We start from the raw sequence: 16,563 nt of genomic DNA, 5'->3' as shown, positions 1-16,563 counted from the left end.
GAGACTCGAGGGGGATTCTCGTAGACTTCAAGGAAAGAGGGAAAGCGTGTCACAGATTGACACTCTTTAAATGAAATTAGCAGACGTGATTCAGACGCGGACACTTCTGTCAGAAATGTGAAGTGCTTTAGGGTGTTTGATACCATCTTACATTCATTATTTATTAATTATGAAAATATGAAAATATATTTTGGCATGTTTCACCTCAGAGGTCTGTTGAATTGATGTTGTTCACTGTCATAATGTATATGTGACCTTGGACCACAAAACCAGTCACATGGGTCAATTTTTTGAAATTGAGATTTATACATCATATGAAACCTGAATAAATAAGCTTTCCATTGATGTATGGTTTGTTAGGATAGGACAATATTTGGTCGATATACAACTATTGAAAATCTGGAATCTGAGGGTGCAAAAAAAATCGAAACATTGAGAAAATCTCCTTTAAAGTTGTTCATTTATGTTCGCGACTGTGCTGCATTCACTCACAAAAATACATGTTTTATATATTTACGATAGGAAATTTGCAAAATATCTTCATGGAACATGATCTTTACTTAATATCCTAATGATTTTTGGCATAAAAGAAAAATCAATAATTTTGACCCATACAATGTATTGTTGACTATTGCCACAGATATACCCGTGCGACTTGAGACTGGTTTTGTGATCCAGGATCACATATTATTATAAATTATTTATGTGCAACCTTATGTCTATAGGATTTTCACCTGCTACAAAACATGAAAATTGTCATGATGTAAAAAAAATCATCCCTTTTTCAGTGGTGTTCATCAAACTGAAGATTTACTGTAAGTTTCTCTTATTTAATTTACAAGAAATATGCATTTATACATAAAAAAAAAAAAAACGACAGCCCCAAATTGATAACAAGTTTGCAAAAACTGCAAACCTCATACAAAACCAAATAAAAGGTCTCATATAATATTTAATGTTCATATTTGACCTCTTGAGGTTGATGATGAACATTTTCTGAAGGTTAAGCTCATCCTTGCACTGATCAAGAAAGTGCAGAACGCAGTGCAAGTGTGCAGTCATCCATACGGAAATATCCATATCAGACCTACTTTTCAGATTAATGGTAAGTAGGTCATTTTAGTAAATGTGTCAGTCCGATTCCTTATTTGGTTCCATGTCAATTAAAACATCAGGATTAGACGTGATTTAATGTCCCCGAGTTCATGGTGGCTAAACAAGCTGATTTTAGCAACGACCTTTTGGCATGCACACTGCAAAAAATGCTTTTCTTACTTAGTATTTTTGTCTTGTTTCCAGTCCAAATATCAAAAAAATCTTAAATCAAGATGCATTTACTAAAGTAGTAAAATGCCATAAGATATTATGTCTTGTTTTTAATCCAAATTAAGTGAGTTTTTGCTTAAAACAAGCAAAATTATCTGTAAAAATAATCTTGTTTCTGTTTGAATTAAGATCATGGACAGATAATTTTGCTTGTTTTAAGCAAAAACTCACTTAATTTTGATTAATTCGCCCGGAAAACAAGACATAATATCTTATCTAATTTTACTTATCTAGTAAATGCATCTTGATTTAAGAATTTTTAGATATTTGGACTGGAAACCAGACAAAAATAATAAGTAAGAAAAGCATTTTTTGTGGTGCAAGCGCTACTTGCATTGCATAGAAATTGTCAAAAATATATAGCTTGCCAGACCAGATTAAATCATTTTCTGTTTTTTTTTTAAAAAGGCTATAATGAAACCTCTAAGTATAGCAACAACAAATAAACCTGAACTAGTAATATTGTGCTTAAATACGTGAGTGTCCTTTGCACTTATACTTATTACAGCCATCTGAGGCCTTTTGAAAGCCCTGGCGCTCTGGTTTACAAAACACTTCCACTTTTAAGAGGCGAAATGAATTGAATCTGTCATAAATAACTGAATATATGCCAAGAAAGTGGGATGCCTTTGACTCTTAATGGTGCACGAATGTCCCGCATAACAAAAGGCGGCACATAAGCGCAGCCTTAAGCCGTTCTGAAATAGCAATTTCCATCATTGGTTTGCTGGAGGGACGCCTCGTTCAGTGTGATGTGAATGTAATGTGGCAGTGTAGACCTGTGTTATAGTGAGTGGCCTCCACGGGATTACGGCATGCTATATAATGTGTGTGTGGACATGAGGGCATCTGAGCTGGGCATTCGTCTTTCTGCTGCTTCTGAAGCTGGTTATTTCAGGAATTGACTGTATGCATGGTCTAAATCTAAAATGACAACAACAACAAACATGATTTTGCTCCTTGTATTTTCATTTTAGCAGCTTCATGCAAGAAATATTCCTTGTCTTAACACAATTATGGTACATTTTCCACTGAGGTAAAAGTGCATGGAGTTGCACACTTGAAATTCGTTTATATTGTAACACTTAAATAAGGTTCCATTGGTTAACATTAGCTAATGCCAGTGGTGTAAAGTATTTAAGTAAATGTAATTAGTTTCTGTACTTTAGTATCTTTTTGGCTACTTTGTAGTTTGACTGAGTATCAAAGATATTAACAATGTTTAATCTCTACTTGACTACATTTTTGAATAAGTATATGCACTCTTTACTCCAAAACATTTGCATTGCATGGTACCTAACTTTTTCTGCAGCAGTTTATTTCTGCTACAAAAGAAGTGATATCGCCATCTACAGGGCATTGAAGGTACTATATCTTGTGCATTTTGCTCTTGCTCACCCAAACTTGTCAACAAAGCAACTGGACAGGTAGTTGTGAATCGCAGGTGTTTCATTTATGAGATGAGGCCGAATTTATGAGGCATTCCAGTGATGAGGCCGAAACCAGCACATCCAGTGTGTATGCAAGTACGCTTTGACTATTTTAAAGGGGTGGTTGTCGATTATGATTTCACTTTTCTAACTTTAGTTAGTGTGTAATGTTGCTATTTGAGCATAAACAACATCTGCAAAGTTACAACGCTCAAAGTTCAAAGCAAAGGGAGATATTTGCTTTTAAAGAAATCGCTTTTTAAGGACTACAACAAACGGCTGGTAGAGACTACATCACCAACCCTAAAATTTACATAAACCCCGCCCCCGGAACACGATTCATAGATTATCATGACAAAATATATGCTAATCAATGACTAGAAGATAACTACACATAAGCTACATAAACTCACCAACTAATCATTCAGAAATGTCCTGTTGCTTCTACATGTTGTCACTTCTTCTAGACTAGAGTCTCTCCATCATTGTCTGACTCCGGTTTGAACATAAAAGGCTAAACGTTTTCAGTGCATGTGTGTGTGAGGTAAAAGGACACAAGCTGTTGAAGCTCCGCCCCCTGTGCCGGGAGCAGCAGCTCATTTGCATTTAAAGGAACAGACACAAAACAGTGCGTTTTTGCTCACTCTCAAAAAGTTACAATTTTAACATGCTATATAAAAATATCTGTGGGGTATTTTGAGCTAAAACTTCACACACACACTCTGGGGACATCAGAGACTTATTTTACATCTTGTGAAAAGGGCATTATACCACCCCCTGAACTTTATATAACATCTGTTATATTGAAGAGACCTTTTGAAGTAGATTGGTTTACTTGTGCACTATTTGAGCACTTGAGCTTAAAATGTTAGGTGTGGTGTGGTGAAAATGTTGTTTATATGTGTATGTGGTGTTTTTAATATGCTTTAAGACAAATCGTGTAAATTCATAAGTCGACACCATTGCTGAGTATTTTCTCCTTAAAACTGCAGTGAACCAAAGACAGTCTCAAAAACACGCTTTGAAATCGCTGGTGTTTCTGACGTCACAAACTACCTTGTAACCAATCAGATCAACGTGTGATCGTCAACCAGTGGATCTCTGAGCTGAGCGAGTGAGTGAAGGCGGGGCTCATTTGCATATTCATAGAACCGCGTATACTAAATGAGGCAAGGGTGTCGAGTTACACTCAAGATATTTTAAGGCATGAAGAATTTATTTTCATGGAAAAAACTTTGAAATATGTAACTTTGGTGATCAAAGATGAGTTTTGAGGGATAAAATGATTGACTACAGGGGGACTTTAAATGAGACTTGAGTGTTTCTAGACGTGTAAGAGGCAATATTAAAATATGAGGAAAATCATTTATATTTTTAAATAGTTTAAATATGACAGAACAACAAAACACTAAACTTTAGGTATTTGTCTGACAAAATGATTTGGCAAAAAATTGTAAAACTAAAGTTACAGATTTTATTTTACTATGCAATAAAATGCAATCTCACAGGACAAAAAGAGTACATAATCAGTTATTAATATTTCGTGCTCATAATTTCTTTGTATGACAGCCTGGATAAAAATGATGTCCGCAAAATTTGTCGTCTTTCATTGTGTTATTATCACAAATAAAAGAATCAACTCCAAGCACAACTACGCAATATGCTTACAAAATGTTTGGTTACACTTTATTTTAAGGTGTCATTGTTACAGTGTACATATATTTAAATACTGAGTAATAATAAGCAACTACATGTACTTACTATAGGATTAGGGTAGGATTAGGGATTGGTTGAGGGTTAGTTGCATGTAATTATGCATAATTAACTGTTAATACTTAGGTAAGTACATGTAACATTATATAACAAGGACACTGTATAATAAAGTGTTACCAAATGTTTAATAATATTAAAATAAAGGGTGAAGATGTCAATTCTCCTAGGCTGGGCATCACTTTTGGACATTACTGTATGTAATTTTTCATGCGTGTTGTTGCAAAATGAAGTGTGTTTTTCTGCCTCTCAAACACAGCTAAACTCTCCCAGGGCTTCCTCATAAATCTGTCCATCTGCTAAAACGGTAGTACGAAGTGTGTGAGCGCACATACTGTAATCCTACAGGGATCTCCACAGCAGATTGAGTCTGTGACTGTACGTCTCTGTGTCTCTGCAGGTCTACAACAGCAGAGAAGCTCAGTGAGCATCACAGATGAAAGGAATCTTCCGGGTTCAACACCAGTTACAAGTAAAAAAATAAAAAAGAGAGAGAAAAGAAGATAAAATCACGGTTACAGTAAGGCACAGAGCCAGTGCTCCCGAGGGTTTTATAAAGCAGAATCCGAAGCCTTTTTGTTAAAGCACTTGCATTAATTATTCAGTAAAAACTGTATTTATTTTCAACTGTATGTATTGTTCTTCTTAAGGAGGAGCTACTTTTCTAAGTGCATGAACTTACGGTTACCTACTTAGTTGCACACTTCTGAGGGCTCATGCACCGGCCAAGAAACTGCCATTCAGATGAATGAGAAACAGATCGCTCTCTCCAGTTATCCGAGACCTTGTCGGTTTGCTAAATGTGAACAGTCTCTACACTGAACAAAATTGGTGTAGGATTTCCTTTTAAACTATTTTACACTAATTAACACTTTAAAATAAGGTCCTATGACATATTAGCTAATGGTACACTATGTATCTTTTGGCAGTTCAAACAATAAAACAGCATATATTTAGCAAAATAACCTTGTTTTGGTTGGGCTTCGGCTGTGCATATGACCCTTCACAATAGATAATGCTTTATGATGAACTCTGTTAGAGATACATATGACAATTTATCTGTTCAATAAAATTAATCTTAAAGTGCCCCTATTATGGATTTAGTGTGTAACATAGCTCTGAGTGAATGAAAACATCCTGCAAAGTTTTAAATCTGAAAGTTCACCTTATATAAAGTTACTGTCTTTCAAAAGTAAGAGTCGACTCTGAGTCAATAAAATGAATCGTTTTTCAAACGAGTCATAAGCCGTTTCGTTGCGACGTCGCGATGAAACATTAGCATATTGAACGCCCTCAAACCTGCAGCTGATTCCTGAAGACGCTGTGCTCTACAATGTGAAGGTAAAGCCAGTTTTTTTTTTTTCACTGCCCAAGGATGAGCATGTGAAGAATCAGTGGTTAAAGTTCATCTTTACCATGATACCACAGCAGTATAATCCTAAACTTTTGCTGTTCCCTTTATTTTACTGACGACTTCTTTTCAAATCTCGGAGTTCAATGCAGGATTCGCAAACCACTTGCTCTTGAAAGATGGTGTTCAAAATACTTAGTTTTGAGTTTTATATTGTGTACACTGTAAAAAATGATCGTGATTTTAACGGTAAAAGAGTGACAGTAAAAGAGTGACTGCTACAGTGAAAAACTGTTAATTGGTTAACAGAAAGTTTCCGTACTATATACGGTAAATAACTGTGATAGATCTAATGGTACATTTAATGTAATTTTACTGTAAAATACCGTTAAATTTACAGTTTTTGAAAATGAAAAAGAACAACTCATTGTATAATTTACAGTGAAAAACCGTAAATTGACATTCCCACAATTCCCTGCGTGACACTTCACATTTGATCTATTTTTGTTAAAATAACTATGTTTCTTCATAGTTTTCTTAGTTTGTTTACATTTAATGTTGTTAAATTAATGTTTATTGCATTTTTAAAATGTCATGTGTGTTACCATGATGGTGTTTAATGTTTGTGTGAATGACACTGTGCAGCTTCTTTTATATTAGTATTACATTTCTTGTGGAAGAGTTGCTTGTGATGAGCTTTGATTAATCATGTGACTCTCATCACTGCTGTGATTGGTGGTTATCAGTGTATTATGGTACAAAACAGATATTAATACTTCAATAGGACGTTAAATTCACATTATATCAGATAATGAATTACGGTTTATTACTGTAAATTTTAAGTTAAGTCTGTAAAACCAATAACGTTGCTACCGTATTTTTGACGGTAAAGTACTGGCAACCACAGCTGCCGTTTTTTTACCGTAAAAATCACGGTTTAATTTTTTACAGTGTAGGTCTCCTGCTAACTGGTTAACTCACGTTATCACTGTCTTACTGAAATACTTCTGCTGATCAGTTGTGGGCCACTATTACCTACAGTAAAACTGTCTATAATGCAGATCATCTGACGTTCGCACTACTTTAAGTAAAAATTAAGCATGGAGCAAGATTTGTTTTACCAACGTTTATGTTACAGTCATTCACGCTAGAGCTCGGCTAATGTATGCACTGTTATTGATACAGTTTTCACGTGTTCACGCAATAAATTAGAAAAATACTCGGTAAATAAATAAGTATAAGTAAAATAATCGGTTTGTTGATGGACATGCACTTGTTAATGCGGATGGTGAGGAATTACAGTTGCAACATCTCATAATGTACCTCAAACTGAGTAGTGTATCACTGACACGTCCTGCTCGAGTCGTCCTTGCGATGGAGGTTCGGGTTGAATAATTAGTTCTTCCAATGTTTTATCATCGGACTTGTGCTCGCATTGATGTGGTAAAATCGACGTTATTGTTCGTTACTGTGTTTTTGTTTGCGGTGTAGGAAGCCTCAGGACAAGCAGAGCTGACGTTCTTATGACAATGGGCATGTAGACCAATCACAACAGACTGAGCTGTCTGGCCAATCAGAGAAGAGTAGCTCGCGGAAAGGCGGGATTTAGAGAGATTGATTCATCTGACGAGTTGTTTGAGAATCATTGAAAATGTGATGATGTACAAATGTATATTATGAGGAAATTAAACAATTTTTTGACCTTTGATGCATAAACCTTGTTGCAGGAGACTCCAAAACAACATAGCATAATAGGTTGAGTGATAAAAACACCATCATCTCTGCGTCACTTTTACAACATTTCAAATCCCTCAGACACACACACACACACACACACACACACACTCAACTAACCTCTGCCACTCCCACACCAGACACACACACACACACACACACACACACACACACACACATTCAACTAACCTCTGCCACTCCCACACCAGACACACACACACACACACACTCAACTAACCTCTGCCACTCCCACACCAGACACACACACACACACATTCAACTAACCTCTGCCACTCCCACACCAGACACACACACACACACACACACACACACACACTCAACTAACCTCTGCCACTCCCACACCAGACATGCGTCAAAGCAGCCGGAGCAACTTTTCTATATTTATGGATATGACGATACACACTCCGGCGAGTGACGCATGTACGCAGTTTCCCACGCAAACCATGGCTGCTTTTAACTCCACTTTTAGACATACACCCGTGAACTTCCCTAAGCACTTCCCATTGGGAGAATCCCTGGTGCCATTTTGAAGTGCGTTTAACTTCAAGTGGGCAAGGGAAGTTTATTTGGACAGACCCTCGACCACTCGATTTTGACCAAGGAAGCGAGTCTACTCAAAATGTGCACTTCAGCAGATCCATAGACCACAATGCAACATGATTATGACATGCTTAATTTACCCTCATCCCACACAACTTTAGTGTATGATATTAGAGTTATTTTGACATTTAACCACATAGCACCTGTAGCAACCTTAAAGTGTTAGTTCACCCAAAAATGAAAATTGTCAGTAATTACTCTCCCTCATGTCGTTCCGAACCCATAAGACCTTCGTTCATTTTCAGAACACAAATTAAGATAATTCTGGATGATATCCGAGAGCTTTCTATCCCTCCATAGACAGCAACGTCATTGCAACTTTCAAGGCCCAGAAAGGTAGTAAAGACCGTTAAAATAGTCGTGTTATGAAAAATGTAATGTTATGAAGCATCGAGAATATCGAGAGCTTTTTGTGAATGAGACTGAGGGAAGTTAGCGATGGAAGGGCATAAAAAACTGGATTGAAACGCAGCCCATCCTGCTTGGTCTAAAATATAAACTCTTATAATAGGATTTTCATAGTAAATCAGGGTAAGACAAGATGAAGTATTGACGACTTATTTAAATTTTGTTAATGTTTGAGCAAGTGTACATTTAACAATAACTAACAATGAGCACTACATTTGTCACAGTATTTATTAGTCTTTGCTAACGTTAGTTAATAAAATGTCAATTCATGTTAGCTCAGGTCTATTAAATAATATTAACTGATACAACTATTGATTGTAATAATGTATTAGTAAATATAGAAATTACTAAGATTAATTAATGCTTTGAAGTATTTTCCATTGTTAGTTCATGTTAAATAATGTTAACAAATGGAACCTTATTGTCAAGTAACACATTGAATTGAAGTAGAAAAACTAAAATAGTGTTTTCTTGTAAAACGTATTCTAATAATATTTGCTTACTCTAATAACTTTTGTGAAAAAACCTTGTGCATATTGTGAAAGTTACTGGCTTTACCGGCATTATTTGATCATGACATTGAGGTTTGAGGGGAAAAAACGTACACAGACAAGGCCACTAATTCTATACTAGTTTAATGTGAACACTTAAGTCTTAGGAAACTGTATACTTCAATTGCAAATGCTTTAGAGCTGAACTTGCATTGAACCCAGAGCTCAGTCCTTGTGCTTTTCAGATCCAGTCGAGATGCATTTGAGAAGATGAAGATGTCTGGATAATGCAATGTGACGTGAACAATCATTACATTTTGAAACAGTACACCAGTCAAAGCCGTCTGATAGATGCAAACGCACATTCCCGAGTGCTATTACACATTTAAACAGGGTGTTTTTTCAAAGCATCTGTCAGCGGCTCAATGAACCCCAGCGCTGAATCAGCAGAAAAACAGCCATGAATCAGTCAGAGAATGATAAAAGACAGAAAATCAAAGCTCTGCCCTTCATCCAGACACGTCTTTCCATCACACAGTGTGTGTAAGACATCAGTTCTGCTTCATCTCTACACACAAAAAGCTCAAGAGAGAAGATCTGATCAGTCTCTAACCGGAACAATCGTCTGAAATCATTCCCTCGGGTTCTTTACACTTACAGCAAAGCTTCTCAAAGACACCATGCTGCTCGCTTTGGGGCAACAATCTCAGAATAGCATGAGCACAATGGGTTTGTTTAAATCGGAATTCAAACTGTGTAATTATGAAGCTGTTAATACAAACACTGAGCGCCTCAGAGGAACTTTCTGTGATTCATAAACACAGATGCTGCTCTCTTTATGATACGAGCCGAAAACTTTTTTATAATTTCTACCATTATTGTCCAGGAGAAAAAGATACGATTCATTTCAGACACACACTGACCTTTTGGGACACGATGCCTCTGTAGTGGGGCATGTTGTCACAATGGAAACATGCCATTAGAAAAGCCTATTTAAATGTAGATTTTCAGAAAACGCAAAGCAAACTTAAACAAAATATCAAATCATTGTTTCTGCCAACAGATATTAAAACTAATGAATTGAATTAAATAACTGATGATTTATGAAATAAAGCCTTTAGTTTCTGGTTTAAATTTTTAAGTACAATCAACTTGGACGTTTAAGTAATTTAATCTAAAATTACATTAAACTAACTTTAAAAAAAAAAAAAGTTGAATCTTGTATAACTTATAAAGAAAAGTTGAAAATTACTTAAAAGCAATGTAAAAACATATGTTGTCATAACTCACTAAACATTTTACAGTGTAGGTATAATAATAATAATAATAATAATAATAAATGTTATTTGTAATGCGCTTTTCGCACTACAGTAAAATAAACAGAAACAACAAGGGCAATACAACAATTAATTAAATAAAGTCTTAAATAAATGTGTCTTAATCAACTTTTTAAAGTGTCCCAACGTTGGTGCATCTCAGCTTGTGCAACTGTGAAAGCGCCAGTGTGATGTGTTCCCGAGGAGAAGTACGAGCAGAATTTTGAATATACTGTAGCCTGCTCAGAGATTTAGCTGGAAAGCCAGAGAACAAGGCATTACAATAATCGAACCTAGTTGTAATGAAGGCATGTATAAGCCTTTCTGTGTCTGCAAAAGAGAGAAAAGGTCTGAGTCGAGCAACGTTTCTCAGATGGTAAAAAGCAGTTTTAGAGATGTGTTTTATAAGTGCTTCCAAGTTAACTGTGGATCGAAAATGACAACAAGATTCTGCACCTGTGAAGTGGGAATTACCATGCTGGAGTCAACAATCAAACTAATCTGCTCGACCTTGTGAGAAGCCGCCACTGTACCAATCTGCATCAATTCAGTTTTGGAGCCGTTCAGCTTCAGGAAGTTATTCTGCATCCATATACGGATCTCTGCTAGACAACTACGCAAAGCTATTAATGAGCAATGGATATCAGGACTAGTGGTTATGTAAATCTGCGTATCATCCACATAGCAGTGATACCCAAGACCATATTTCCTGATGATCTGCCCAACATGTAAATGTTAAATAAAATTGGACCCAACACTGAACCCTGAGGAACTCCCTGTCGAACAGGCACGGTAGCAGATTTGTAATTACCCAAGCTGGGCACGATTCGTTAAATAAGACTGAAACCAACTGAACACTGCTCCAGAAAGACCCAGCCAATTTTCCAGCCTATCTAACAGAAGAGAGTGACGTACTGTATAGGGTCAAAAGCAGCACTGAGGTCTAATAAGACCAAAATACTGCATGCACCAGAATCTGCCGCAATAAGAAGATCATTTACGAGCCTCACTAGAGCTGTCTCAGTACTATGCCCTTTCTGAACCCAGATTGAAAAGGTTCAAAAAGACTGTTCAGTGCTAGGTGATGATTTAACTGAATAGCCACAACACGCTCGTAAACTTTAGCCAAGAATGGAAGGTTAGAAATAGGCCTGTAATTGGACAAATAATTCCAGAACTCAGTGATAAATTCACAATTGAAGTCATATGAGGGCAGATTGATGCAAGGCCGAGCAGGGAAACGGATCTAATATACTGGTAGTTGAATTCATGGACTTAACTGTACTTATAATTAACTGTACTTATAAATGAAATCAACTCCAACCATGTCAAAGTTCGAAAAGGTAGTGGTCGGAGGATTTAAAGGCTGAGTATCAACTAGCTCAACTGGGGTGATAGTGATTAAAGAGCTGTATATGCCCTCAATCTTTCCAGTGAAATAATGAAGAAACTTATTACACTGGCCTTATAGTTGGTTTAAGAATATTGTTAACAGTCTTAAATAAAGATTTAGAATTAGTTGCAGCATTACCATTAGTATTCATAATGTCCGTTATAATGCACAATATCTTTTCATAAATAATTGTAACCAAAGTTGCGCGTATTATAATATTATCATTATTATGCATTATAATGACTTTATAATAAATGCATTATAATATTTCTCCTGTGTTTTAACGCATTAAAGGTGTAACAATGAATAGATGAGTATTATAATGCATTATTTAAAAAAATCATGAGATTATACAATGCATTACAAAATACTGTTATAATGCATTTTACAGTAATATGAAAGTTTTAAGTTAGGTGTTACTGTGTGACAACTTGCCCCGGCCTCCTCTATAACTAGTGTTTTAAAGTCCCCCTGTAGTGAAAATCAACTTTTTAATGTTGTTTATATGTGTATGTGGTGTTTTTAATATGCTTTAAGACAAACCATGTGTAAATTCATAAGTCGACACCATTGCTGAGTATTTTCTCCTTAAAACTGCAGTGAACCAAAGACAGTCTCAAAAACACGCTTTGAAATCGCTGGTGTTTCTGACGTCACAAACTACCTTGTAACCAATCAGATCAACGTGTGATCGTCAACCAGTGGATCTCTGAGTGAGTGAGTGAGTGGAGGCGGGGCTCATTTGCATATTCATAGAGCTGCGTATACTAAATGAGGCAAGGGTGTCGAGTTACATTCAAGCTATTTCAAGGCATGAAGACATTTTTTTCAAGGAAAAAACTTATAAATATGTAATTTTGGTGATCAAAGATGAGTTTTAAGGGATAAAATGATTGACTACAGGGGGACTTTAAGGGTTTTTGCTCTTTGCTTGTAACCCTCTCAGGAGGAAAGTAATGTATCCGTCTCTGCTGACTCGGCTCAGGTTTCCTTCTTTCAGTACAGGCGAGGCTCATCTCAGGTAACATGACAGTTACTTTAACACTCCTACAGTTTTTCATTTATTCTGACTTGGCACGAGCTTAAATGTATCAGTGAAACAAGTGTGAAATAAATGTCGTTCTGTTGTAAATGCTGGTGAATCACCTTCCCTTTGGGTGAAGACGGTGCAGAGGTTTTTGAAGTGGAAACAATTTGCATATATTGATGAATAATTCATGAGGCCTGCTCTGAGCTACTGTTTTCCTACTAAAACAAGAAGCATTAAGAAGTGTAAATACTCCTTTGGCAACTGCAGGGCCTTGACCTTACAATCATGAGGTTCAGTTAAACACGGCTACCTGGAAATATCAGGGAATTTCAATATCAACGCTAATGAAAATTAATAAAACATAAAAAAATCATGGACATTTATAGACTTGTGAATAAGAACTTTTGTAGTTATGCTCAGCTAGAAATTTCTCTTTGCAAATGCAATCTTTAATAGAAATTAATAAAATTGTAAAATAATTTAATTTCCATAAAATTTCACAAATTTCTATGACTTGCCCGGTTGTAACAAGGATTTATTTGAAAATAAAAATCATTAAAAATCATTGAAATGTATTGGTCAAAAGTATGAGAATCCTACTGAAGTTTGTCCTACTGAGAGCATCCTTATCTTCAATGTTTTGAATCTTGAATTTGGTCCCAAATATGTTTTATGTAAACTGCTTTGATTAATTTTCAATATGTTTTTCATGTTACTAAATAATAATATGTCCTTTATATAAACATTCCCTGTGTTTTGAGCAAACTTGTGTCAAATAACTAAAGTACATTGTAAAAATCGTTGTTTTTGGGGGAGTGGCCATTGTCTCTTGCTCATGAATATTTAATTAGGTAGGCCTGGGCAGGAATGGAACTGTATATGGACTTTAAATAGTTGTTGGTAATTAATATATGATAACAACAGATCTCTGCAATGCTGTTTTGTATTACAGTAGATTGTTTCTAATCGTGATCTGTTTAACTAAGCTGAACGCTGTTCATATGCAAATATCTTTTATGTTTATGTAATATGTTTCGTCTATGTCATATATTACACTCAGACTTTTCTTTTTCAAAATTCACATATGAAGTTTGACTGTGTAATTTAAGTTGTAGAGTCTCTTCAGATTATATAGGATTACAGACTGCACACAGTCCTAACGTAACATTTTAATTAGGCTAGTATAGTGAAATGAACATAATTAGATGGATAGTTACGCAATACAATTGAGCTGATATGATAAATCATTTTTGTGCAACCACATCAAAATAAAACGTTTATATCATTATATCTTTTCATAAATAAAGTTACATGCATTATAATAATATTATGCATTATAATAAATGCATTATAATATTTTCAGATTCCTTGTTACATCTGTTTTAATGCATTATACTTTTTAAAGGTGTAACAATGAAGATAAGTATTATAACTGTGGTTACAATTATTCATGAGATCATACAATGCATTACAAAATAAATACATTTATAATGCATTATACAGTATATAAATGTTTTAAATAGAGTGTTATAACCCTATCTTCTATATATCTAGTGAAGTTTTTTTCTTTTGTCAAATCAACTTAGATAATTAGTGGGGTTCAGATAACATAATATTTTGAGTGTCTTTTGATTAAACCAATCTCCTTCTTTGTATTAATTTACATTTTCAATGAACTTAAGGCAATCAGGTCACCTACTTTTACTTTTTACTAACTTTTTACTTTTACAGTGTACTAGATAGTTGTTCACTTTACTCAATATAATTGAGCTGATATTAATAAATCAGTGCAACCACATAAAACTAAAAAATTTTAGCATGGTTAAATGACTCAGCTCAATCCTCATTTATCACGTAGCCTATAGTCTATATGTTATTTGTTTCCTTTATAGGCATTTTATGTAATGTATGTATTTTATTATGACCTTAATCAAGTCACCTACTTTTATTTTTTACTTACTTTTTACTTTTTCAGTGTACTTACTGTAGATGGATAGTTGTTCACTTTAAACAATAGGCCTACAATTATGCTGATATTAATAAATCAGTGCAACCACATAAAACTAAAACTTTTTAGCATGGTTAAATGACTCAAGGCTCAATCCTCATTTATCACATAGCCTATATACACTGTAAAAAATAAATAAATTATATGACCATTAAGTTATGTTTTTTTGCTTAAACTCATCAAAATAAGAAATTGTAGTTTATACAAGATTCAATTATTTTTTTCAAGTCAGTTTAATGTAATTTAAGTTAAACATCCAAGTTGATTGTACTTAAAAATTTAAGTCAGCACATTTTTTTTTTTTTTTTTTTTTTTTTTTTTACAGTGTAGATTATTTGTTTACTTTATAGGGTTGTTATGTACCTGTTCCGGCCCTTGGAAGCATATCCTGCACACCGGGGTTCCTTCTGCATAGCTGATGAAGGAGAACCGGTCTTCCCTCCGGTCCTTGGAGAACTCATCCGCCACCGCGGGGCCCGTCCACCCGGATCCGCCTTCAGGAGCCTCGGGCCCGGCAGAGTCCTCTGTGGACGGGGTGCTCCAGTCCCGGAGCCGGTGGGCTCGTAAGGTATTGTTGTTTTCTGAGGCATACGGGCTGATTCTGGCCGTTTGTCCGCTCATGGGGCTTGTGTGATCCTGTGGCCCGAGCAGAAACACCTTGAGGTCACGGAAGAGAACGCAACAGCGGCTCTTCAACATGCCGTGACCGCTCAACATCCGAGAACGGGAAGAATCCAGCTCAACTAATGCAGGTTCCCTTCGAGTTCAGACTGTGAAGAGTGAATAGCCATGGTATTCCACAAAACCCAGAAAAATCGAGAACTTAAATTGAATGTGTGCGTTACAGTTCCTGCGGTGAGTTCATTGCACTTTTAAAATTGATTGCACGTGAGAAGTTGTGAAATAATTCAGTGCCATAATCAGTCAGTGATCTAGCCTAGGCTATATTTCGTCGTGCATTATTAGGAAAAAAATAACAGAAAGGCAGTAAACAGGTGTCAGAAGCCATATGATCGATTTATTCCATTGGCTTTGATGTCTGTGTATTTCCTCCAGCAAAGTAAAACTCGTGTGTTTCTCGCATTCCTCGCTGGTGTGAAATCATTCAGGAGTCTGAGGCTCGACGCAGGCGATGTTTCCTCTCGCGCTCGTCTCGCGATCAGATCTGTTATTCCATCATTCAGTGGATCAGGGATCGTGTGTGTAATCCGTGAGTTGTTCTCCTCCTCTGCTCGGTGTTGGAGTGTGTGTCTGATGCTGCGGGTTCAGCACTGTGATTCCCGGGACAGCTCCCGGTTCCCGAACACACGTCACGCGCGCGGATGATGCGGGAGGAGGGAGAGGGACATGATGATGATGATGAATTTGGCCATCAGTCTTTATTTATTTTATTTTATTTTTTTAACTCTGTAACCTGAATTATTTACATATTGACAAGAAAATGAACAGGATAACAAAGGTGCTAAAGTTGTAGATTAGTTTTTCTTTACCATATTTGGACGTTTTTAATATTATCAAACCGTTTTTTGTAATTTTGGATGCTTCAGAGTGAGAAAAAAAACTATCTATCTATCTATCTATCTATCTATCTATCTATCTATCTATCTATCTATCTATCTATCTATCTATTATCTCCGTCTGTCCATCCATTCACTTTTATTGTATGTTTGCAGTTTGACTTAAAT

The 16,563-nt window shown here is 35.8% G+C and overlaps 1 protein-coding gene across 1 annotated transcript in view; it reads right to left on the bottom strand.

Annotated features, from left to right (window-relative positions):
- LOC311088358 (E3 ubiquitin-protein ligase MARCHF4-like) overlaps positions 1-16,160 on the bottom strand; it is a 32,789-nt gene extending 16,629 nt beyond the window's left edge. Inside the window, exon 1 of the mRNA XM_084122387.1 lies at positions 15,242-16,160. Coding sequence (XP_083978513.1) covers positions 15,242-15,595 — 354 coding nt within the window. The 5' untranslated portion in view covers positions 15,596-16,160. The remainder of the gene's footprint in view (positions 1-15,241) is intronic.
- Between the last annotated feature and the right edge of the window lie 403 nt (positions 16,161-16,563).

This window comes from Abramis brama, assembly GCF_963993115.1.
Source record: "Abramis brama genome assembly, chromosome: 8".
Taxonomy (NCBI): domain Eukaryota; kingdom Metazoa; phylum Chordata; class Actinopteri; order Cypriniformes; family Leuciscidae; genus Abramis; species Abramis brama.
Note: the sequence above shows the minus strand (reverse complement) of the source record. Positions and strands in the feature narration are given on the sequence as shown.